This window comes from Cupressus sempervirens, chromosome 8, assembly GCF_028749045.1.
Source record: "Cupressus sempervirens isolate cs-2001-9-10 chromosome 8, ASM2874904v1, whole genome shotgun sequence".
Lineage (NCBI taxonomy): Eukaryota > Viridiplantae > Streptophyta > Pinopsida > Cupressales > Cupressaceae > Cupressus > Cupressus sempervirens.
The window spans coordinates 804,846,806-804,871,536 of NC_143125.1; the positions used below are offsets into that span (position 1 = coordinate 804,846,806).

Genomic DNA, 24,731 nt, shown 5'->3' on the forward strand with positions numbered 1-24,731 from the left:
TTTCTCATCTTCTACCCATTCCAAAAAAACAAAAAAAAAAAAAAAAAAAAAAAACCTTGTTTTATGGTTGTTACGCGTACAGGAGCAAAAATCATGGAAGAGGAAATTGCATCCCTCAAAACCAAACTTCAAGATCTGGATGACAAAATTCTGGGTCTTAACTTTCAGCAGTCAGCCATGAGCCGAAACCATTCAGGAGATACTGGGTCCTCTTCTGGCAATTTCCGTGGACCAAAGCTTGATTTTCCACGCTTCGATGGTTCTGATCCGACTGGATGGATCTATAGGGCAGAGCAGTATTTCAGCTTGCATAATACTTTGGATAACCACAAAGTCCCCCTTGCATCTTTTCATTTGGAACATGAAGCTCTTCAATGGTTCCGTTGGTACATCAAGGCTAATGTAGGCCCAACGTGGAGAGAATTGTGCACCCTCATTTTGGAGCGCTTTGGCCCTAGTTCCTTTGATGATTTCACAGGAGCACTCACTAAACTGCGTCAAACAGGCACTGTAAGAGAATACCAGACAGAGTTTGAAAAATTAGCTAATCACACAGAGGGCTTGTCTGATGAATTCTTCCGTAGTTGTTTTGTCAGTGGTCTGAAGGATGCACTTCGCTCAGAAGTCAAAATGTTTCGACCTACTACAATGATGGAAGCCCTTGGGTTGGCTAAGTTAGCGGAAGACAAGATTAGTGCTCTACAACGCTCCAGATCTAATTTTGTTCCATTCAGAAATACAGGTTCTCACAACCCTCCAGTCATACCAGCTCCCAGAACTACTCCGATCAAGCACTTGTCTGAAACAGAGATGCGAGTCAGGCGAGACAAAGGGCTTTGTTATAATTGTGATGAGAAATGGTCTCGGGGCCATAGATGTGTTCAGCAAAAGCTCTATCTCTTGGATGTGGATTCTCCACCAGAACTGGAAGAATATGTAGATGCTCAGGAAACAGTGGATGATGAGGTTGAGCCTCACCAGCCTGAACCTCCTTCACTAGAAGCTCCACCAGAGATATTTGTCCATGCTTTGGCAGGAGTCACTACTCCACAAACCATGCGGGTCCAGGGTTTCTTCAAGAAGATCCCTCTTACTATACTCATTGATTCTGGTAGCACTCATAACTTCATTGATCCACGAATAGCCAAACAGGCTGATTGCTTTATCCATCCCTGCTCTAGCTTTGAAGTCATGATTGCCAATGGGGGCACTTTACCTTGTAAAGGGAAATGTCGCAATGTGCGTCTCTCTATTGGAGATTATAACATGCGCTCTGACATGTTTGCCTTACCCTTAGGTGGCTGTGATGTGGTTTTGGGTGCCCAATGGTTACGCACGCTTGGCCCCATTCTCTGGGATTTTGCTGAACTTTGGATGCAGTTTTCAGCCGAGGGGCACCAACACACTTTGAAAGGCTTACAACCAGGGTCTCTCAGCATCATCAGTTCACACCGTATGGAAAAACTTCTTAAGAAGAATTCACATGGTGTCATCGCTCAGCTCCATTCCATTCAGATGCAGCCATCAGCAATCTCTAGCACTCCTGCCGATCTCCAACACATTTTGGACAAGTATTCTGGTATATTTGCTGAACCTGTGGGATTACCTCCTTCTCGTCCAGAGGACCACCGTATTCAGCTCCTTCCTGGCAGTGTTCCGCCCAACATCAGGCCCTACCGCTACCCATTTCATCAGAAGACCGAAATCGAGATACTTGTTCGTGACTTACTGAAGCAAGGTATTATTCGCCCTAGTACCAGTTCCTTTTCTTCTCCAGTTCTGCTTGTTCGCAAAAAAGATGGGTCATGGCGACTCTGCATTGATTTCCGAGCACTTAATCATCTCACTATAAAGGACAAGTTTCCCATTCCAGTTGTTGATGAACTTCTTGATGAACTTCATGGGGCTCATTTTTTCTCCAAGTTAGATCTTCGTTCTGGGTATCATCAAATTCGGGTTAATGAGGAGGATATATCTAAAACTGCCTTCCGCACACATGATGGTCACTATGAATTTTTAGTCATGCCCTTTGGCCTCACGAATGCTCCTTCAACATTTCAGGCAGTGATGAATAACATATTTCGACCATACCTCCGGAAATTCATTCTGGTCTTCTTTGATGATATCCTCATATATAGCAAAACTTGGGCTGAGCATCTCCATCATCTGGAGTTTGTCTTGCAACTTCTCTCTGATCATCAACTCTGTGCAAAACTATCTAAATGTGTGTTTGGCCAGGAGGAAGTGGAGTATCTTGGGCATATTGTTGCACAACATGGAGTGCGGGTGGATCCTACAAAAATAGATGCCATGAAAACTTGGCCGCATCCTAAAACTCTCAAGAGCCTTCGGGGTTTTTTGGGGTTGACTGGCTACTACCGCAAGTTTGTCAAAGATTACGGGAAAATTGCAGCACCATTGACAGCTCTGTTAAAAAAGGATGCCTTCTCCTGGACCCCTGTTGCTGAGACTGCATTTGAACAACTGAAACAGGCTATGTGCAGTACACCTGTTCTCGCGATGCCAGATTTTTCCAAACCCTTCACTATTGAGAGTGATGCTTGCGGCAATGGATTGGGTGCTGTTCTCCTGCAAGATGACCATCCTATTGCGTTCACTAGCAAAGCCCTCTCTGGTAAGAATCTAGCCCTCTCTACTTATGAAAAAGAAATGATGGCTATTTTGCATGCTGTACAGAAGTGGCGGCCATACCTCTTAGGGAGTCATTTTTGCATCAGAACCGATCACCAAAGTCTGAAATACTTCCTGGAACAACGGGTATCCTCTCCTACACAACAGAAATGGGTCAGCAAACTCATGGGGTATGATTATGAGATCACCTACAAGAAGGGTAAGGAGAATATTGTGGCAGATGCTCTTTCTCGCACATTTGATAATCAAGCTTCCCTTTCCGCTATTTCTATGCCCATTCCCAATTGGTTAGCGTCTGTTCAGCAGGGCTATGACAGTGACTCTTCTTTATCTCAAATCATTCACCAGCTAGCCAATAATCCTTCTGCTATACCACATTACTCTTGGGATGGTGCTTCTCTTCGATACAAGGGTCGGCTAGTGCTTCCTCAGAACCCAGCTCTACATCAGGCTATTTTTTATGAACTCCATGCTTCTCCTTCAGCAGGGCACTCAGGCTTCCTCAAAACTTATGAGCGAGCAAGGAGAAACTTCTTTTGGAAAGGGATGAAACAGACGATTCAACAGATGGTGGCTGAATGTGATACTTGCCAACGCCACAAGGGTGAAACGACCCTCCTTCCTGGCTTGCTCGAACCATTGCCCATCCCTACACGGATTTGGACTGATATTTCTATGGATTTCATTGAAGGGCTTCCTAAATCCGGTGGCAAGACAGTGATCTTGGTTGTGGTTGATCGTCTCTCGAAATATAGTCATTTTTGTGCCCTCAGCTACCCCTATACTGCCTCCTCTGTTGCACAAATCTTCATGGACCAGATATTTCGTCTTTATGGACTCCCTTCTTCCATTGTCTCTGATCGTGATGCAACTTTTAACTGTCATTTTTGGACTGAACTGTTTCAGAAAACTGGCACCAAACTGAAGATGAGTTCGGGCTATCACCCACAAACTGATGGTCAAACTGAAATTGTCAATAAATGCTTGGAAACTTATCTTCGTTGCTTCACTTCCGAACAGCAACATCAGTGGGCCAAGTGGCTCCCTTTAGCTGAATGGTGGTACAATACCTCTTACCACACTGCCTCTAAAATGACTCCATATGAAGCAGTCTATGGTCAGGCACCTCCAGTGCTCCTTCCCTACACTCCCAACAGCTCACCAGTCCAGGCAGTTGACATAGTTCTCCGCAGCAGGGATCAGATTCTTCGTACCTTACAGGATAATCTTCACATGGCCCGTAATCGGATGAAACAGCAAGCAGATCAACACCGTTCTGAGCGCTCATTTCAAGTTGGGGATATGGTTTTTCTTCGTCTACAGCCATACAAACAATCCTCCCTAAAGCTGAAAGGGCGTCATAAGCTGGCCCCAAAATTTTATGGGCCTTATAAGGTTCTGCAGAAGATTGGTTCAGTTGCTTATAAACTGGAACTTCCTCCTTCTTCCCGCATTCATCCAGTCTTTCATGTTTCTTGTCTAAAGAAAGTTCTGGGTACCACTGTCAGAGCACAAACTACTCTCCCTGAAATGGATACGGAAGGATCCATTATCCTGGAGCCGGTGGCAATCATTGACCAGCGCACTCGCCAGCTTCGCTCTCGCTCCATCTCTGAGGTCTTGATTCAGTGGCATGGCATGCAACCAGAGGATGCTACCTGGGAACCCCTTCTTCAGATTCAACAACAATTTCCACACCTTAAGCTTTGAGGACAAAGCTTTTTTCTAAGGGAGAGGGGATGTTAGGAACCTGTGTGTTCCTTCTGTTTATTTTGTTAGAGTAGTGTTGTTGGACGCATATGCTTTGTAAGTCGTCCCGTGAGTATATTTTATTATCCCACATGCATAGGTAGTATTACTTTTCTAGATCGTACCCAGTATATAAGAATAGGTTGAGGCCCTTGATGGGCACGGACGAATTTATTGTATTGAGCTTGCTCAAAGGAGGTTACCCCCTCGAAGTGGCCTGCGATCAGTAGATTCATTCTGAGTTCTGCTATCACTTTGTATTCTGTTATTTCGAGCATTCTCACGATATTGCTATAAGGAGGTTCTTCACATTGGGCATCTGGATTCCCAAAAAATAAAATTTTGAAAATTTGTTGGAAAGAAGGGATCGAAGTACCTAGTGTTCAGAAGTGACATTTCGGGGATTTTGGTTTTATTTTCGGTATGTCACATATGAGACAAATTCAAATCCTCTTGTATTCTTAGGTCAAGTTTCCAGAGCAATTAGAAATGTCTGCAATTCAAATTATACACTGAAAAGTGGTCCGTTAACAGTTTTCAGCGCAATTTTGTAAATGTCATCCAACTACATTTGAACACTTCTGAAACTTCTGAAGGGTAAATTTTATCCTCCGGAGTTTAATTACTTAAATAAATTTTTGGAAACTTTGTTTTATTGTTTTTTCTGTTTCTCTTTTCTCCTCGACTTTTGTAAGGGGAAAATCCAACACCCTTGTAGTGGGCAATTTAATGCATAATATACCCTAGAGAATCCCAAAAACTCTATTTTGAGCACACACTTTTCTATGTGCCTAGTAATTGCTGGTGGAATAGAGATTTTGAATATGAAAATCATCAGGGAGATACTTTGCCAGAATTGACTTATTGCAGGAATGGTGACCTGAACGATTTCAATGCCCAAGATGAGAAGAGAAATTCAGAAAGAGAAGATTTGAAGGGAATATGGGATGCCTAGGAAAGGAGAGCAGAGAAGAAATTGAAGGTTGGAGCTGAGAAGAAGAAAGAGAGACAAACTTGTGCACATAAGTCTGGTGCCTAAATGCAAAGAATCAAAATAGAGTGGCTTTTTTTGTGGGTTGTAAGAGCTTGTTATAAGTTTAATTTTGCAAATCTGAAGTGAATATCTATTAGTTGTTTTGTATAGTTGACATTGTTACGTTGAGTTTGAATTTAATTTCTTGTAGCTTGCAATTTGCTAGAATTGTTGAGTCAATATCTAATGTGTTATTCAAATAATCTAGTACTAAGTCTTCCCTACAAGAATCCTTATCTATGCTTTTAAATTTGTTAAGTGTTAGAGGTTTCTTGTGGAAATCTCAAGGGTATTTTGTTGATTTACAATTGCAACAATTGACCCCCATTAAGGGTTCTCACTGGTAATAAGTTTTGTACAAAAGGAAGATGGTGTCATAGTAGATGTATTGGCAAGAGTTTGCCTTCAAAGTGTCACGTCTAAAGGTTTGTCTACAATTCTAGTGTCATGAGATAACCTTGTGGTTAATCCAATTATAGTTCTTGCCCTTTTAACCTTATTTCTTGGAAAGGCCACAAGAGACAATAAGTCTTGGTGGCATATATCATCAGGACAATTTCTGCAAGCCTTCATATTGTGCTAAGGGCTCTCACCAGTAAGTTTTCTAGAAAAGGAAAATGGTGTCGTAGTAGATGTTTTGACATGAGTTTATCATGGAAGTGCCTTGCCTTAAGGTCCCTCTCCATGTCTAGTGTCATGAAATGACCTTGTGGTTAATCCAATTATAGTTCTTGCCCCTTTTACCTTATTAAATTATTTATTGGAAAGGCCTCAAGAGGCAATAAGTCTTGGTGAGATATATCATTAGGATAACTTATGCAAGCGTTCATATGATGCCCTAGAAACTTTGTTGAATTCCATTTGAAATGGTCATTGCTCAATTGGTTTTGTTTCCACAAAAAATGTATTTAGCTAATGGAAATTGTGCACGGATTTGTAACAAGTTTGTGTGAAATGTCTTTATCCCATGTAATTAGGTTAAGTTATACACTAATATGCATAATGTTAAGGTTAATAAAAGAAGATTTTCTAGACTCGGATTCGACTTGGACTCAACAAGGCCGACTTGACTCGTGACTCAGCTACAACTTGAAAAATGAAAAAACCCTTCTAATCATATATATATATATATATATATCATATTCTATAACATGAGCCAAGTCTTAAAAATTCGGCAAGGTTTGCTTGGCTCGGCTGCCCAAACTACACACACGACTTGCAAAGAATCATGAAACTCTGAATAATAGTAATAAGAAAAGAAAAACACAACAGCTTGAAGCCTTAGGTATAGTAGGGTTAGGGTTAGTTTTAGCATAGTAGAAAAACCTCTAGGTATTGCTTAGCAAAAATTACAAACCCTAAACCTAAATTTGAAAACAAGTTTTCTTGAGGATAGGTTAGGGTTTATGAGATTATCTTCTTAAGATATTTGAATTTCTTATGTTTTATTCTACTCGACCATGAGAGTTGACAACCATCTTCGCATGACTTCCACCTGGTCGATCTTTGCTCGTGGGCTTCCCGCATGAGCTAGGTGACTCTATGTGTGGTTGTCTGTTTACGTTTGGGGTTTTCTAGTCATCGCCTTCTTCCTTCCCTGCACGATCGATCTTGCCTTGTTGTGAATTGCGTTTGGTACTCAGGTTGCTTGTTGTGTGCATGTTTAGTTTTTGGTGTGTTTGTTCATTCTTTCATTTGATTCACATATTGTGCTTGAAGTGGTGTTGTGCGTTGGGTGTGCAACATCTAGTCAATGAACAAAAGTAACACTAGTTTGTGGAAGTTATTTTGTTTGTGTTGGGTGTATATTTTGCAACTAACAATTTATGCAAGTTCAGTTGCAAAATAGGTTGACCAACCACAACATGTGAGACAGAGTCTCTCCTACCTTAAAGGGAAGGCTCCCCCTTCTCACCATTCCTTGTATCAACTTAAGGTAAGCAAGAAGTTAAGAGATATTTTAAGAGGGATTTTACCAACATTCTTTCTTCTTACTTTAAGAAAGAATCCATTGACTCGTAGAGTGAGTAATAGGCAAGATTTAATCTCTATAACTACACTTCTATCTAATAGTTAGAAATAGTGATACCAATACTAAACACCAACTCAAAGGCTGATTAAGAGTGTATTGGCTTAGATTTATGTCTAGTTTTCTAATTTATAAGAAAAATCTCTACCATTAGGGTGCACAAACTTCTAGAAGTAGAGAATTTCTAAGCTATAATTAAATTCTAACTATTTGCGCGAGTACGAGATAGTAATAAAAGCTACAGTCAAAGCCTCTAGTCTATATATTACCACAATTGCTCCCAGTCAAAGCTTCGGCTCCAATTGTTTCTTGTACTCACTATGCTCTAGTAAACATACAATAATAACATGAATGAAAGATAATAGAAACAAATCACAGTCACAACTTCCAATTTGTTCTATCACAATTGTTTCTAGTCAAAGCTTCAAATCCAATTGCTTCTTTTTGTTTTGTTTTTTTTTTCAAATTTGCACTACACAATCAAAGCTATGCTTGCACAAGTTTGGTAGAGATCTTTTGCATATAATAAAATATCATTTTTACAATTAGGGGCACTCCTTTATATAGGAAAAAAGAGTGAGAAAAAGGAGAAAAAGGTGGGAGAAACTCAACCACCTTGACTAAGTCAAACTAGGAAAGAAGATTTATTGGATTACATGCACTGAAGGTTTGTGCAATCAGGTTACTCATAATCTATTTTTTTGTAACTACAAAACTAAAAGTGATCCTGAAGAAAAAGATGAAACTGTTGAATCAATCCTATAGATTATTAGCAAAGGTTTTGTACTTGATGATGCAATTGTGGATGGTCTCTACAATGGGTGTTCTTGTATTCCGTGGCACTATATTTTCTTTGATGAATTGCCAATTGCCATTTCAAAACTTGATGCAATCAAGCTTTTCCTCATTCCACAATTGTGAATTCTTCTTTGTTAGATTTGCTTATTCTGGAGTTTTTGAAAGTTTGAAAACCTTCTCAATGATGTTCAGATATAAACTTGGAACCACTTTCCCATCAAGATCTTCTGTTGACCCCCCCCCCCCCTCTCTCTCTCTCTCAAAGTGCCTTGGCGCATTCCCACACGAACTCAGGTTCTAGGGCTGCCATTGGGAATGTGGAGATCAAATGAATATTGCTTCTTCTGAGTCAAAGCATTTCTTCTTGACAGGAGGTCTTAATTCTTTGAAGAAATTCTGACATATCTTGACTTGAAGAGTTCCCTGACACATGACGTTTCCAAATAATGAAAATATCATCCGACGGGATTAGATCCATGAAAGCTTCAAGATTCAAACAATAATGACAGATCCATGGAGGGATAAGTGTTCGAAGTATGGATTAGATACACATTGAACACTTTTGAAGGCTGGAAATTAATGGAACAACTTGTAATTTGGGCAAAAATGACCAAAATCAGGGTTTGGATGGTGGATTACATGTAGGCAAAATGGGGCTTTTTCTTTGAATGGCTTAGAATGCAAGTGGGAAGCATATGTATGCGTGTAGGATGAGAATTTTTATGTTAAAAAATGTGAGTTTTGACCAAAATTGGGTTTAGGAGATACAATTACATGTGGTAAAAACTCATCATTTTACTTGATGAAAATATATAATTGGGTTTTGGGATTGAGATTACATGTTTAGGAATATGGAGTTTGGATGTATTTGGATGATGGATGAAAATGGAAGGTGAAAGCATGGAAATGTACTTGCATTCTTGAAGGAAGATCTCCAATTTTTCTCAAAAAACAAACCAAAACAAGCAACAAAAGATATACAAAAACTTAAAATAAAATAAAAAATATACCTCTTGCTTTGACTCAAAGTTGATAAACTTCAAAACTTCACTTTGCATGTAATTTCTTTTTTTGCAAGGAGAGATCTTTTGCATTTGCAAAGACTGAAAGTTTCAAATCTTTGTTAAATAACTTGAAGCAAAAAAGTAGGGCTGCATTTGAACAAATGGATGATAGAGAGCCAAAGATTGCAACAAAATAGCAAAGTGATGAAGAAATGCAAACAAAACTGGATTCTTGCACTTACTTGGAGAGCAAAGAGCAAAATTTGGAAGAAGAAGAAGTTGGAATGAACTTGTTCTCTCCAAAATCGGGTTCTACAAGTGTGTTTGTGTGTAATGACCAAATGCCTTTGAAAAATTCAAACCTTACCTTCAAATCATGGTCTAGAGATGCAAATGCATGAGCAAGATGTTGCCAATGTTGTTGCAAATGCATTACTAAGTGCAGGTTGCACTTCTTGGAGTGATTTGCATGTTTGAAATGTTCCTCTTTAATGCAAATCGTGGTCTAGGAGCTGCATTACACATGCATGTATTTGATGCAAAAAACTTGTTGTAAATAAATTTCCTTTCAAGGTGCTTGGAAAAATGTGGTTTGGATGCCCTATTGCATGGACATTTTTGCGTTGGAAGAGCAAAATCTGGTTCTCCAAACTCAAATGCATGTTTTAAACATGCAATGAAGATGTATATAGCTTGTTCCCAAGTCAAAATCGGGTTTAGAAAGATGTATTACATGCAATGTTTTTGATGTAAATACATTCCTAAAACTTTCTATGTCCAAGGCAAAATTGGGTTTAGAAAGAGCCTTTGCATGCGACGTTTTTCATTGAAAGACCGAAATTGGGGTCTCTAGACTCAAACACATGTCTTATATATGCAATGTAGACGCAAGAAAATTACTTGAAAACCAAAATCAGGTTCTCTAGAGGAGATTACATATTTAAAATGTGCAACGAAAACACATGTAAGTCAAAATTGGGTTTAGGAAGGCCTATTGCATGTGATGTTTTGCATTGCATTTGACCAAAATTTCATTCCTTTGAAATTGGGGTTAGAGGAAGTGATTGCATGTTTTAAATATGCAATGCATTTGGACGCCCAAGCCAAAATCGGGCTTAGAAAGGGTCATCGCGTATTTTCATGACTTGTATTTACACGTAAACGAAATCCTTTGGCAAATCGGGGTTACAAGATGTGATTATGTGGGATGCATTTACATGTAAAGAGGAATATCGGGGTCAGAAGATCCATTTACATGTTCTAAAATGCAAGTGAAACCACCCAACAAGTTGTTTTGTTGAGAAACTAGTGGTTTACAAGCCAAAAACGTGGTTTGGAGGAGCAATTACATATATTTCAAACAAAAATAACATGTAATGGATTTGCACCACTTAAGTTTTATTAGCACCACATGTCTAATTGCTTCACTTAAGTGTATCTCACTTGAAGGGGTCAAATACATATTTACACTAATATGTTTTACATATCATGTGTAAATTTATTCAAAAAGTGACATTTCACTTACATGTTTTGAATTAAAACATTAAAGTAAATCTCAACATCAAATTATACTATAAAGTGATAAATTATAAAGCAACTAAACATCAAATTATAACATGAAGTGCACTAAGGGGCTTGGCTCCCTGGCTATAAACTTAAGTGGTAGTGCTTCAGACATCACTTTCAGGATACCACAACCACGTTGTCCCTTCTAGACTCTTTGGTTTGATCGACTATCCTCTACGGGTCCATTGTGCGAGGCCTCTCTCTTCTTGAGTCCGATTGGGCTTTTGTTGCGTGGGTCTAAATCCTTTTTTGGTGCATTATCCTTTGTCATCGGTCTACACCTCAAGTCGAGTTTGGCACTCATCCTTTCAGGCATGGGACCATCTTTAATGTGGTTTGGTTTGTCTACAGGCTTCAGGGCTTTGTCAATTCTTCTGAAGGTCAACATAGATACTCATACTTGGCCCACTACTCTTTTGAGGTGATCATGGGGTCTGATCTGGCTGGTAGGGCTCACTGTTGGTTCGCTTAGGCATCTTCCCTTTTTTGTTTGGATTGAGATTGACTATCTTCCCCCCTTTTAGTTCTCTCTAGATGCTCTTGTTCACATTCTTCCTTCTTAGCTGGAGTTGAATGAGCACATCGATATCGACATTTATAGACAATATATTATCACGGCATGGAGAAATCCTCCAGGAGGGCTTCGCCCGAGGATGGCTTTCTATGGTAAGCACTACATGGATATTCAGGTTGGGCTTATTGTGCGCCCTTGGTACCTCACTTGTCATTGGATTCATGCCCTCTACATGTTTTTGGGGTTTTTTAGAGTGGGTTCTCATCGGTTACGCGTACAAACTAACCATCAAATTGATAGAGAGGACATGATTTGTCATCTTTGCCCGCTTGGGGAGGCAAAGTTTGAGACCCATTTTTGTTTTCCATTGCCCCATCTTCTATGAGATCAAGGGAAGGTTTTATTGCCTATTCAAATAGTGCAAATCTCTTTCATCTTTCTTCAGATACACTAATCAATGGTGTCTTGCCCTTTATCTCCAAGAATCCTTGCGGCTTTGTGCTCACACTTTATAGCTTTAGCTATTGTCGACACAAATTTCAGATCAACTCATCACCTCCTTCGCTGCTGGGCTTCTTGCTCGGCGGGCGAAGCAATCCCTCGACCATGCTTAGGGCCACACCAGGTCTATGAGATCTCACAGAGGGTACACTCAACAACACCCCTACCTCCAGCAGCTCCTCAAGACGGTCTTGAGCACATCCTCACCCCAGAGCATACCCTTCAGTTTTGGACTGCTTCTCGCTTATGAGGAGTATCTAGGCTCTTGTGATTTTGTTCTTTTGCTTTCTTGTTTTGTTCTTTCCGCAGGCACTGTGTGGTGCTCTTGCTGCTAGCATTTGCCTTTTTGCACGCTTTTCAGTCCCTTAGACCCTTGTGGTCTCTGGTTGGACATTAATAATTTTATCTTATTTATCTTATCTTATCACCACCCATTGTTAGCATTAGGATTGAACTTTATGTTGGAGTTTATATTTAGCACTTCCAACTGCAAATGCAAATGCTAATCTTAACATTGTAAAGTCAAATTAAACAAAAAATCCTTTGTATGCCCCACCTCTTTCTCATGGCAGCTTGAAAATATTTGAAGAAGGTAAAAGGAATGCTGAAAGATTGACAACCAACAACGCTGGAGGCATACCCTACTTTGTTGATCAATGTTCACTGTTTCAGCTATTCAGACATTCACCTTCACTCAAAAAGTCTGATTTTTTTTTTCTTGTAGTAAGAAGGTGAAATTTTGAAAAAAGAAAATTATATTGAGGGGGGTAGAAATTTGTTGAGAAAAAGCCCCCCAAAACTTTTTTTTGTTTAATGCATAGCAATTTATTTGTATTTATAAAAAATCTACAATTGCCTAACCAAATAAGGCAATCGACCATTTCAATGGTTAACTAGCTTAAATTTGCACAAGTGAAAGTCTGGGCCGGGGTTAACTGCAGGTTCTTCTCAGCTTATGCTTCTAAATTAAGATAGTCAACTAGGCTACTTTGCTAATGGGGCCTTATTCTTGAAAAATGACACACAAATTGATTGCAAAATTGTTTGTTGAAGAGAACATTTGGGCGATGAACTAAAAGATCTACTGCTTAGACTAAAGGTATCTGAAAAAAGTAAAGACAATATCAACATGTTTGAGTCTTGACCACAGTTAAATATCTCTGACTAGTTCAGCTAGGTTGACTTTGTTTATGTTCCGACTGGATGTGTAGAGCATGTTCAGCTATAGTCCAACATGTTGAAGAAGATGATAGAGACATAGTTTGTGGGGTTTGATGGCTTTTAAATGTGTCAAAATATTTTCTTTCATGCATAAGGATGCCTTGACTTCCTCATTGATTCTTCTTGTGCTTAATCCTTGCTAAAAACCTCCAAGAGAGGTCAGTGTACTTGATTTTATTTGTTACTGTTAATATGAAGTTGGTTTTAAAGGGTTATGTGTTGGCAACCTATGAGTCATAGGGAGCTGTAGCAGAGATTTGGGGTGTGTGGGAGCATTACAGATCTTGTATGGTGCTGACCATTTCTGTCATAGACAAAAGTCTTTGAAAGCATCGCTTTACACAAGAAACCATTAAACAGATCTTGGTGGCCTGAGGAAAAAAATCTTACTCTTCTAGAGTTTTTCCCCAGCTTGGGTTTAATTAAGTCATATTGCTATTACCATTCATTGTTAGTGTTGTTTTATGCTCTTTGCTTCTAAATACTTAGTTCAATACCTTTCTTTTAGCTTTCCATAACTTTAGAATACATTTATAGGGACTTGTTTTTCATATTTTCATAAATTGAACAAAAGCTTATGCAATCAAACTACATTAGGGAAATGGAAGGTCTTTTTCAATAAATCATGTAGTGCAATCTTTGCACTATTTTATGGATTGACCACTGTCTGAAGATTAAAGAATAACAGAGTTATGATTAGCCAATTACATAATAGTTGCGTAGTATAAGGGCCAACTATAGTTTTCAATTTTTCTTATGATATAAAATTTAAAAATTGTCAAAATTTAATGGACTAAAGTTTCATATTTTCACTGATATGTAATTTCATATCGAAACTTATATTCATTAGGCAAATGTCTCATTATTGACCAAATGTGTAATGCACTTATCCATTACCATTACAATTGGTAAATATTAAATGAGTTAGAGATGGGTAGTCAATCAATGTCTATGCGCTGTTTGTGTATCAGGTTCAGCCATAGATGGAAAAGTCACAGTTTAATTACTGAGTTTTGCAGGGAAAAACTCACAGGATCAGTGGTGCTGAGTTTTTGCAAAGACTCGTCAAAACATCAGCGAGTTTTTTAGTAAAAACTCGCTATTTTTTTGCTATCACCAGTGTTTATTTCAACATCTAAAAGCAAAACAAATGTCTTTTTTGAAGCTCTTTTCTTATTTGCATGAGGATTTAGTCATTTTTGAAGCTCGCTTCTTTTTATAAATGCTATCAGGATGTTTGAGATAGTTTTCAGCTTCATAGGAGTTGAAATGCAGATTTTAGATTTTGGGTGTTTTCAAAAAATTCCAGGCTAAGGCAAATTTCAGGATTGAACATGCCTTCAACAGTGTTATCTCCCACAACCTGTCACGGCTATTTGAGGTCAAATTGAAGCTGGAACAAGAATATTCTAATGATTCTAACTCATTATCTCACAAATCATTTGGTTTCAATTCTATATTCCTAAGTCATGTCAAACTTAGCTCAACCATTGCTCACACCCAAGACAAGTGTTACTTTCTAGCCGGTCAAAATTGCTCAAATTCACTCTTGGACTATTTTGCTATGATGTATTTACTGCTAGTTTTATAGAAACTATTTACTATGATGTACTTCTAGTTTTATAGAAACTATTTACTATGATGTATTTACTTCTAGTTTCATAGAAACTAACTGCAATGATGTATTTACTTCTAGTTTTATAGGAAACTATTTACTATTTTGCTTCCCACCATCAGCATTTCACATGAATATGTGATTTTGTACCCACTTTGCATATATATATATATATATATATATATAAACTTTGCTTGTTTCTTTTGCTTTCTTATTAATTAACTCATTGGCTGCATCTTCTCATTGAATTTTCCAAAAAAAAAGTAGTTTTAATTAATCTGAAGCTGTTGTTTAGGTGCCCGAGTTTTTTAAAAAATATGGCCAATTTTTTCCTGAGTTGTTTTTTGGGCTTGGCGAGTTTTTGTCGGGTGAGAGTTTTCCATCTATTGGTTCAGCTATGTGGGAAATTATTTAGCAAGTACTTAAATTTGTGTCAATCTCTACTCTTGCTTTTCATTGGCTTTCCTAATCTTTTTTATGACAACCCAATTAGTTGAGTTTAAAATGGAAAAGTGAGGTTGTTTCTAACAGTTGTTTGAAATGATTTCTGGATCTCATATGCAATATTAGAACTCTTACCATCTTCAGATTCTTTTGCACTAAAGCAGCTGTCTGCAGTTCTTTAAGTTTAGATTTTATTTGAATTGATAAGTCTTTGTAATACATACTGGCTCAAGTTCTTTGTAGTAGGCACAGGCTTAGCTTTTTTGCCTTGTTTTTTAGTGATTTTAATTAATCTGAATAATCATTTTGATTTTCTGAATGAAGCCTTTATTGATGCTTCTTAAATAAAATTTCTTAATGATTGTCCTCATTTTGGCAGTTTGAAATATATAAATGTTGCAATGGTGACAATTTTGAAGAATATCACAAACATCATAACAGCTTTGGGAGAGATATATTTATTCAATAAGTACCAGAATTGCAAAATATGGGGTGCTCTCATTTTGATGGTATGTCCTATTGTTTATACATGGTTACAGTTATTTCTAGATCTATATGCTAGAGGATGATGGTTGTTTTCCTAATTGGATTTAGCATTAAGACCTTTTAATTAATGTTTCCAATGATCTGTTTTTAATATGGTTCCATTTCAAGAGCCAATTGAACAATTGTTCCCTAGATCAAAAGTTACTTTTTTTCTGCATATCTTTCCATTTACTTTTAAATATACACTTTCATGAAATAGAGGAAAGTGAATTGTGCTATAAATTTCTGTAATATACTCACCATTTCCTCCAAGATCACCTGGAATGGACGAGTCCCAATTTTGAAGGCAATGTTCTTGGTGTTTCTGTCTTGAGCCTGTAAATCTGAGCAACCCTACATAGATATTAATGTAGGAAAATATAAATCACTCCATACCTTCATCAATCCCAAAGTCTCCTTTTATAGTATTGTTTCAGTTTTCTTGAAGTTGCTAATTAGCAACTTCAATAAACATCAGTCTTATAAAGTCACTTTAATTATTCAATATTACCTTTAAACTTACCCAATATTAATTTTCCCATTGGGTAAATTAATTGAATTTGATTCCTTTTTTGATATTAAAGGAATTAAGTAAATAATTTATTTCTGAACTTGTAAAAAGTGGGACATTAAAAAAATACAATGAAGATATTAATGAATCTTGTTCCCAATGATTTCTAATGAAGTTAATTTCAAAGGAGAAGATGGAAAAAAAGTAGCCTTATGTAGATTGGTACTTCCTTAGTGACATCCACCTATGGGTCAAAATGAGAAAACTATAAGTTTAGAAACAAAGCACTTGAGCCTGTAAACCATGGAGCTCCTTGGAATATGGCATCTTGCACTTCTTTGAATGTGGAGTATCTTTTTCTGCACAGTAGGAGTATGTATGTAGAGATCTTGGACACCTCGACTAAAGAAATATATTTTTCTAACATTGTCAGTTTCAACTAAATCTTTGAGAACCTTCCCACTAGAGTAAACCTTGACAAAGTGGCAATGGAGTAAAACAACTATTCTAGGGTCACTTCCACTATTTATGTAGAATCCAATGAGGCAAAGGAGCATTCAAGTTCATCAAAGGTCCAAGTCTAGAACTATTAAGAACCAAAACTAACAAAGAAAGAGTTATTCTTTAGAGGTAGTTTTCTTTGAGAGGATTGATGTTGTTTAGATCTATTCAATGGTGGAGAGATGAAGAGTGAGAACATTAAAGAGCATATAAGGGTTGCAATATCCCTCTTTCCTTTGTAGATCCATTCCTCATAGTGAATATTTAAAAATTGGGAATTTAAATAGCAAAACAACCCATCTGTAAAATAGAGCTGCTCTTGCTCAATATCAAGGCAACTACAAACTATAGTTTTACGAAGCTTGCTTTCCTCTTGTTTGCAATATAAAAAATTATATTAGAGCATTTAAGTTAAATACTCAACTCAATATGCTGCATAAAATAAAGGAGGGAAGGTAAAGAGTTACTTCCTTGGATTTGACATGTTGGCATGTTAAAACTCTTTTATTGATTTGAGCATGTACTTAGAGAGATGTAGGTAAGTTTAGGAAGGATAAGACAAACCCTAGTAAACCTTCAATGTGATTTTTCTTTGGCGAGCTTTAGGATTTAGGAATGTCATGTTTCTTGAATATTTAAAAGACACATTGATAATTTTGATCCTAACTATGGAGTTAGGATTCAAAAATGTATAGGGGTTCTCAATCTTAAGGTCATTTTCCTAGATGCCAAAACCACTAATAATGGTGAGTATAGTTAGATTACATTGAGGCACTTGAAAATATAGGATGCCATTCTCCTAAGATATTGTAGCTATATTAAGATGACTGGTGGTATGCCAAGACTCTTTGGATCACCTAATAAACAATTCCCCAATGACTCTTCGAATAACCCAATGGACAACCTTTCACGTTACAATCTTGGGCATCCAAAGCATGACTATTCATATCCCACAGGTGTAGCTAGCCAAACTCAGGGCCCAAGAGTTGTGCCTTGTTCTTGCCTTTAAAGAAACTAGATTGTAGACTCAATTCAAGAAGAAACCGGTGTCATATCCAAAAGATTTTATGAATGAACTACCAACATAAACAACTTTTCATTTGAGGAATATTTAATTGCAGGTGTGAGGTCCATTCTTGATAATTAATGCAACTCTTTCTAGATGATAAAACAACAATAAAATGACGCATCTTGCATATTTGGCTCTTTAATTTGCCTTCATAAACAAATTACGATCTCGATCCACTTTGGATTTGTTTTGGCTTCCATGAAGGAAGTTTTTTTTCTTGTCTAACAATTCCATAAACATTGGTGAGTTTATTAAGCCAATGTTGGATCTTATAGCTAATGCAAAAAATAAATGACAACTTAACTATTGAATCCTTAATTATTATACTTATTCTTTGGAGAATGTGTAGAATTATTAATATACTGACTTAGAAGGCATCTGGAGTGTTATTTATATTGAAAAACAACTTGTTCTGTTTCGAAGTTTGGAGAGTTTACTACATTTAAATAGTCTATCATGCACCCCACCCTAAACCCCCCCTGACCGCCAAACCAGGTGCGTGTACGTCCCTAGGATAGGTACTTGGCGCATACGAGCACCCCCACTATGGTAGTGACACTGCCGCACTAGTCTCTATACGGTAGTTGGGTGCAGCAAGATGGTCCCTAGGGACTGCTTGGTGTCCCTTGACTACATCCAGGGTATAGCTGGTTGTGGGGGCCAACCAAGAAAAACTTCAAATATATAATATATTGTATGTGGTGTGTTATATTGAAACATCTTGTCATAATTAGCATTTTAAGTTATGTGTATAGTATGCAACACCCCCAGTACCCCTGCCGTCGTCTTGAAATTGAGGCCCTTTTTTTTTGTGCACTTGAAACTCGTACCACCATCCCTCGTGCCGGTGTTACACTGCCTTTAAACCATACAAATTGAGTCAAGGGTACCTCTTTCTTGAAAGAAAATATATTTTAGGGTCTGTTGATGTCAGTTTTGTACCACTACATAACATATAGTGATTGAATACTTGACATGGAATGTCAAACACTCAATCCCTCTCTTGAAAAGTTAATACTCAAGAAGACATGAGATAAACTCCAATGTTCCTTACACCTGTGGATACTAACTTAGTTATCGATGTGATTTGTTGGTAATCACGTAGGCGGCCTTAAGTTGTCCATTCAAGGATGACTTGGATTTTGGGATGATGGTGATGATTTTGTATGAGTGCTAGATGATGTTGATGATGGTGGTGATGGTGGAGGGTGTAGCGCCAGATAATGTTGATTGCGCAAGGAGGCAATAATGCTTCTAATGACTTTTACCTTCCTAACTTTCTTAGAATGAAATCGGACTACTCAACTACTTGCTATTCTACTCCTACTCTTATGAATGGAAAGATTAGCAAATGGATGGGGATCAAATTTGATGAAAACTAACCAGCGACTCTACCTCCATAGATACTATGATTCAAGAGAAAAGACTAGTTTACCACGCAAGGCTTCCTAATAAATTGCTAGGATGCTAGTGGCCTAGTTATAGATCCCTATCAAACATCCACTAATATCACCATGCAACTATCCATCTACTCTTACTCTTACTTAACAACTTCTTGAAAATGAAATCTACTTTAACAACTTCAAAGGAAATCTAACTCTAACTATTGGAAGTAGAAACCATCCAATAACACCAAATGTTCTTAATCACCATGCAAGTCACAACAATGATAAAAAGAGGCAATTTTGGTATTATCTTAAGCAACAATTTTCTTCCCTTTTAACTTTAAACTATTGGAAGTAGAAACCATGCAATAACACCAAGTGTTCTTAATCACCATGCAAGACACAACAATGATAAAGAAGCAGTTTTGGTATTATCTTAGCAACAATTTTCTTCAACCCTTTACAAATGAGAGCAAATGGCCTTATATAGAGGCCAAAATTACAACCAATGGTAGAGATAAAGAGGCAAAACCAACGATCCAGATTGGATCCTAGAAACCCTAATTAGGGTTGCCACCCCATTGGCCAATGAGAAGATGCCACCTCATTAGTGGACCAATGAAAAAAAGGAAAAGTGGCAACCAATGAGAAGACACCAAAATGGTAGCCAATCAGAATGAGACACCTATCCCACCCAAGAAGAAGGAGAATTTGCCACTTGGGCTTACATCAAATGATCTAATATAGTTCTACCCTTTTCTTTCATCCTTTTAGCCAAAGCAATGAACTTGGCTAGCTTGTCATTGACTTCCTTCATGGGAGGGCAAAGTGTATGTTTCATCTTGAGCTGAGCTGAATTCATCATGTTGCTTGTTGCTTGCAGTGTTTTCTCATGATCTTTTTCACATTCTTTCGCATATCCGATAACGGCATTGAGGGAGGCAAGGGTGCCCAAATGTTTCCTCTTGATGGCAACCTTCCCTAACTCATCCAATCTCGATCCAAACTCTCTCTCATTGACGTTCTCCTCTACCGCGGCCCCTTGTCCACTTGTATTATTCCTTTGGCTTCTACCCTCAATTATGCTCTCCCTTGACGGTGCTGCATTCAGTTTCTTTGTTGGAGGATCTTGATGTTTTTCACTTTTTTCAACCTCCAAACTCCTCTTCTTGCTCTTAACTATTCTTTGTTGCCGGCTACTGCCCTCACCTTTCTGTCTGACTGACTTCGCTAGACCTTCTTCCTCTGGTTTCATCTTCTCATAAGTAAGGTGTACCCTTTGACTTTGTAATTTCCTTAACTTCCCATTCTACCACGACTTGGTGTGTAGATCAACTGTCCTTGTAACTGCCTCTAAGTAAGGATCCTAATGATCATCCCAATCTATTGGACCCAATTATGTTCCATCTACTATATCATAATCTTCTCTTAGCACATTTTCATCATCTTCCAGTTGATCGAGGATATCGAGGCCTCTCCATCAATACTACCTTGTTGGGTGGGTACCTTGGAAGTCTCTTGGGACAAACTGTACTTCTTGCCACTCTAATAAATGTGAATTGCGGAAATTGGATGAACCAACTCCCATACTTCTTAACATTTACTTCTGCTTCCGTTGAGAGCCTCTTAGCAGGTGTCCCTTGCAATATCCTTACTGTCTTCATGGAAAAGGCGTCATAAAACATCTTATAGTCTTTGGTGTTGTGCAAATGAAGCTATGGATAGCACTCATGCACCAAACATTGCCCCAGCCCATTGCCAATCACTCCTAAGGCTTTAAGTCAGGATTTTCATATAGTCTCGCAATTAGATAGAAAAGGTAGGATCCCATATAAAATTGCTTTTGATTTTGCATTGTCCTAAGTTGCAACTCTAAATTTTCGCTTATAATCCTAGCCCAATCAAATTTTTTCTTTCCATTTTCAATTTCATCAATAAAGTACATCCAGTTTTTGAATTGCATACCTTGAGCTAAGCCCATGATTCGGCTGAGAAGCACAATAAGATTGCCATACTCCAGTTTGAAATTTGACTTGGTGAGCTTTGATGACTTGGTGACTCCCTTCTTGCCCTTGTGTAACCAATTTTGCTTTAGAAGAATGAAGTAAGCCTCCTGATTATCCTGAAATAACTTAGCCACCTGATCCATCATTACCACTGTCATGCCCTTGTACTAGGGAATATTAAATGCTTCTTCGACCACTTGTCCGCCGATGTTGGCTAACACTCTCTTCCCTTCATAAAAAATGATGGACTTCGTAACCAAATCAAACCGGGATGCACACTCCATTGCCAATTTCGGATAAGGCAAGGTAGGAGGGAAAGCCGCCGTGTGTACAATTCCGCTTTTGTAGATCTTCTTTGCCATGGGGGATTGTCCTTCCTTCAACTGTATCATGTTCATTGTACCGATATTAGTATCACTTATTTGCTTCACTTTCGAGAAGAAGGTGGTCTTAGGCATCATGTCTTCTTTGTCTTTTTTGGTATTCGTTCTCTTTGAGTTTTTGCTTGCACTAACATCTACCATCCTAAACACTTATTTTTGCCCCTTCGTTCTAAATGATATGGACTACACTTATCAATCTCCAACCTTCTTTCTATCGATGGAACCTAGCTTATTTTTGCCTTGTCAAGTCCTATCTCTACACTTATCAATCTCCAACCTTCAACCTAGGGGTGGGACTACCGCTTATTTTTGCCTCTTCGTTACCTTAGGATGGACTATACTTATATTCCCAACTTCAACCTAGGGTGGTCTAGCTTATTTCTGCCTCGCCAAGTGTCCCTTAAGAAGAATATAAGGGAAACGAAACCAAGCAAGAACAAGAAATAGAATCCGCCTTTAACAATCTTCACCTCTAAAATGAATTGAATTTTACCTTAATTTTGTCTTTACCAATAACCGGGCCCTCTTTTAGTTCCGATCAGATTTCCGAAATTTCAACCTTCCTTGTAAATAATGATGCCCTAGCAAAAATCAGAATTTTGCCTTCTTGAAATCGCCCACACATTTGCCAAAATCAAACCTTGGACCATGTATCCTTTACCAAACAAAAAAATTGCTCAAATTTAGGGCAAAATTCGTAGCCTTTAGCAAGAAAATCAGACTCCACAAAATCGCCAAGCAAGAGAAAAGTTCAGATCTGCCTCAAATCGCCTAGGGCAGAAATCACAGCCATTTTATGGAAGAAGAAAAGACGCCAAACAATGAAAATATCTGCTCCAAGGAAAATCGCCAAAGTTTGAAAGCTGCCCCTCTTTAGAAAATTCACTCATCATGGAGGAGGAGATGAGATGGAATGAAGAGATAAGAGGCGGGGAGTCCCTCTTATACCACAATCTTCTTGATCCTTCAAGCTGGCCAACTTGCCTTGGAGGAGAGAAAAATTAAATTAGCCCTTCATTAGTGGCCCAGATTTAAATGCCATGCCAAAATTTATTTTGCCCATAGTGAAATTTGCCTGTTCAATTGCTAGTTGTGATAAAAAATTGCAAAATAAAACAAGGAAATCCTATGAGATGCCAAAATTATCCTTTAAAAGCATTTTAGCAATTAAAATATCATTAAAATCAACTCTAGCAAGCCAAAATCGATTTTCAATTTTAATTTACCAATTTCTTTCAACATTTAAAAATCTTCTGGGCAATATTTCAACCAATTTAATGCAAATTTTGCAATTAAGTCCACTTTCAATTTTGCAATGCAATTACAATTTTTAACAAAATAAATCCTTTTTTCTGACAGTCAAAATCGATTTTCCAATTTCAATTTCACTATCAAAAAATTTCCTTTTCATCGAAAAAATTCAAGATTTTCGGAAATGACTAAATCTAACAAATTCATTTTTGAAAATGCTCAAGTTTATACAATTATATCAAATTTTCAAAATCCATTTAAGTCCAAAATTTTGCAATTTTATCTTGCGAAGTATTTGTTTTAGTTATTGAAAAAAATGTCGTTCTTGAAATTTGTTTGGCCTAAGGATAAAATTACATGCTCTGGAAAATCAAGTTAACACCGGGTGACAAAGGAAACCACATCAAATCAAATCTGTCTTGGCCCGAAGGCGTCTAAGGTGTGAAAATTTCAAATTCAAAACCTCTGGACCGAAAAAAGGGGGTTCCCAAAGTTTTGGGGCAATGGTGTGAAAACCTCACAACAAGTGTTGTATGCTTTGAGGCATTATCTTATTCTTTTGAAAAAGGAGACAAGCTATTAGTATTCCAAAAATTGGTAAAGAAAATGGTGGTCAAATCATTTGAAAGATGATCAACTTTTAATGGGAAACCTTGATGTGTAGAATATTACAAGATTCCAAAAAAAGATATATTTTGTGTGATCTCAATAATTTACAACACAACAAAAAATTGTTTTGCAACACCACCCTAAACTAGGAACCAACATGAAAGGCTACGAATTACAAGGTGGTTGAAGGACATTATTTCCCATAAAAAACATGGAACAAAGACTAAAATACTAAGCATACTTCAGGTCGTTTGATCTTGTGATGAATTACAAATTTTGAGACTAGTCGTTGATGCTTATTAATTGTTTCTCATCAATCTTTGCCAATAACCAAGGCCCATAGGAGGTTCACCAAATGCTCCATGAAGGGAATTGTGATAAGATGGGAGTTAAGATGGTGTAGTGTCTACTAGGATTGCAGTCCTCAAATGCTGAAGTTCTTGAGGATTTTAAAATCTTTCCAAGGGTGAAAGCAACATTTGTCTTTAAATCATCAAAATTGGGAATTGCCTTAATGGAAATAGGTTCTTGGGGAGCCAATGTAGAATTTCCAATTTCCATAGATGGAGACTTGTTTGAATTTTTGTGCAATTGCATGGCCAAATTTAAGATTTAAACTTCTTGTTTGAGGTTGTGAAGGTCTCGGATGAGACCATTGGGGAAGTCCATCTAAGTTTCTACCAATGAGATTTTGCTAAAGCAAGGGATAAATCTTTAAAGATATAGAAGTTGGAATGACCTTTAACTAGTTGAGCTTGATTTTTGGATTACCCTATGGGAATATATTTGAACGACCTTTAGCAACAACTAAATCCCACACAATATGCTTAATATGATCCAAGACAGATCTTGTCTTCAGACGTTTAGTATTGCAGATTAAACACTTCATTGGTGAAGTGGCCTCTGATGTTCAGTTCCTTGCAGGGCCATAGTGGTCACAGACCTTTTGCCTTCAGTGAGTGGTTGCACTCGTGGGTTTCAACAAGTGATGTGTGGATATGAGATCCCCCTTTTGTGGTCTCACCGGTTCATAGCTTCATGTCAAAAGAATTTCATGTGGAGCCAAAGGGCGTGTCATGCCAATGTCACATGTTGTGTTAAAAGTTTTTCTAGACATTAATTTGAAACAAAAAAACTAAGATTGATCCCAAACGCACTAAGCCAAGTGCCATCAAAAGAGATGGTAATCTAGGCATGCTTAAACTCGTTAGTATCCTTAATATTTCCATAGTGAGAGTGTTTATCTCCAATCTTTCACACATCCACCATAAACACGAGAAGTATTTGATTCCTATGGAGAAGATGGTTTTGGAATTAAATCATCTATTAACTTCTACTTGCCATTAGAGTATGGTGGAAAAGAGG

General features: G+C 37.8%; 1 protein-coding gene across 4 annotated transcripts in view; it reads left to right on the plus strand.

The window, feature by feature from the left end:
• Positions 1–24,731, plus strand: part of LOC149544842 (GDP-mannose transporter GONST1-like) — a 46,807-nt gene that overhangs the window by 13,062 nt on the left and 9,014 nt on the right. For all 4 annotated transcript variants that reach the window (XM_089795415.1, XM_089795417.1, XM_089795416.1 and 1 more), the window contains one exon: positions 15,506–15,635. In XM_089795415.1, coding sequence (XP_089651541.1) covers positions 15,506–15,635 — 130 coding nt within the window. The remainder of the gene's footprint in view (positions 1–15,505; positions 15,636–24,731) is intronic.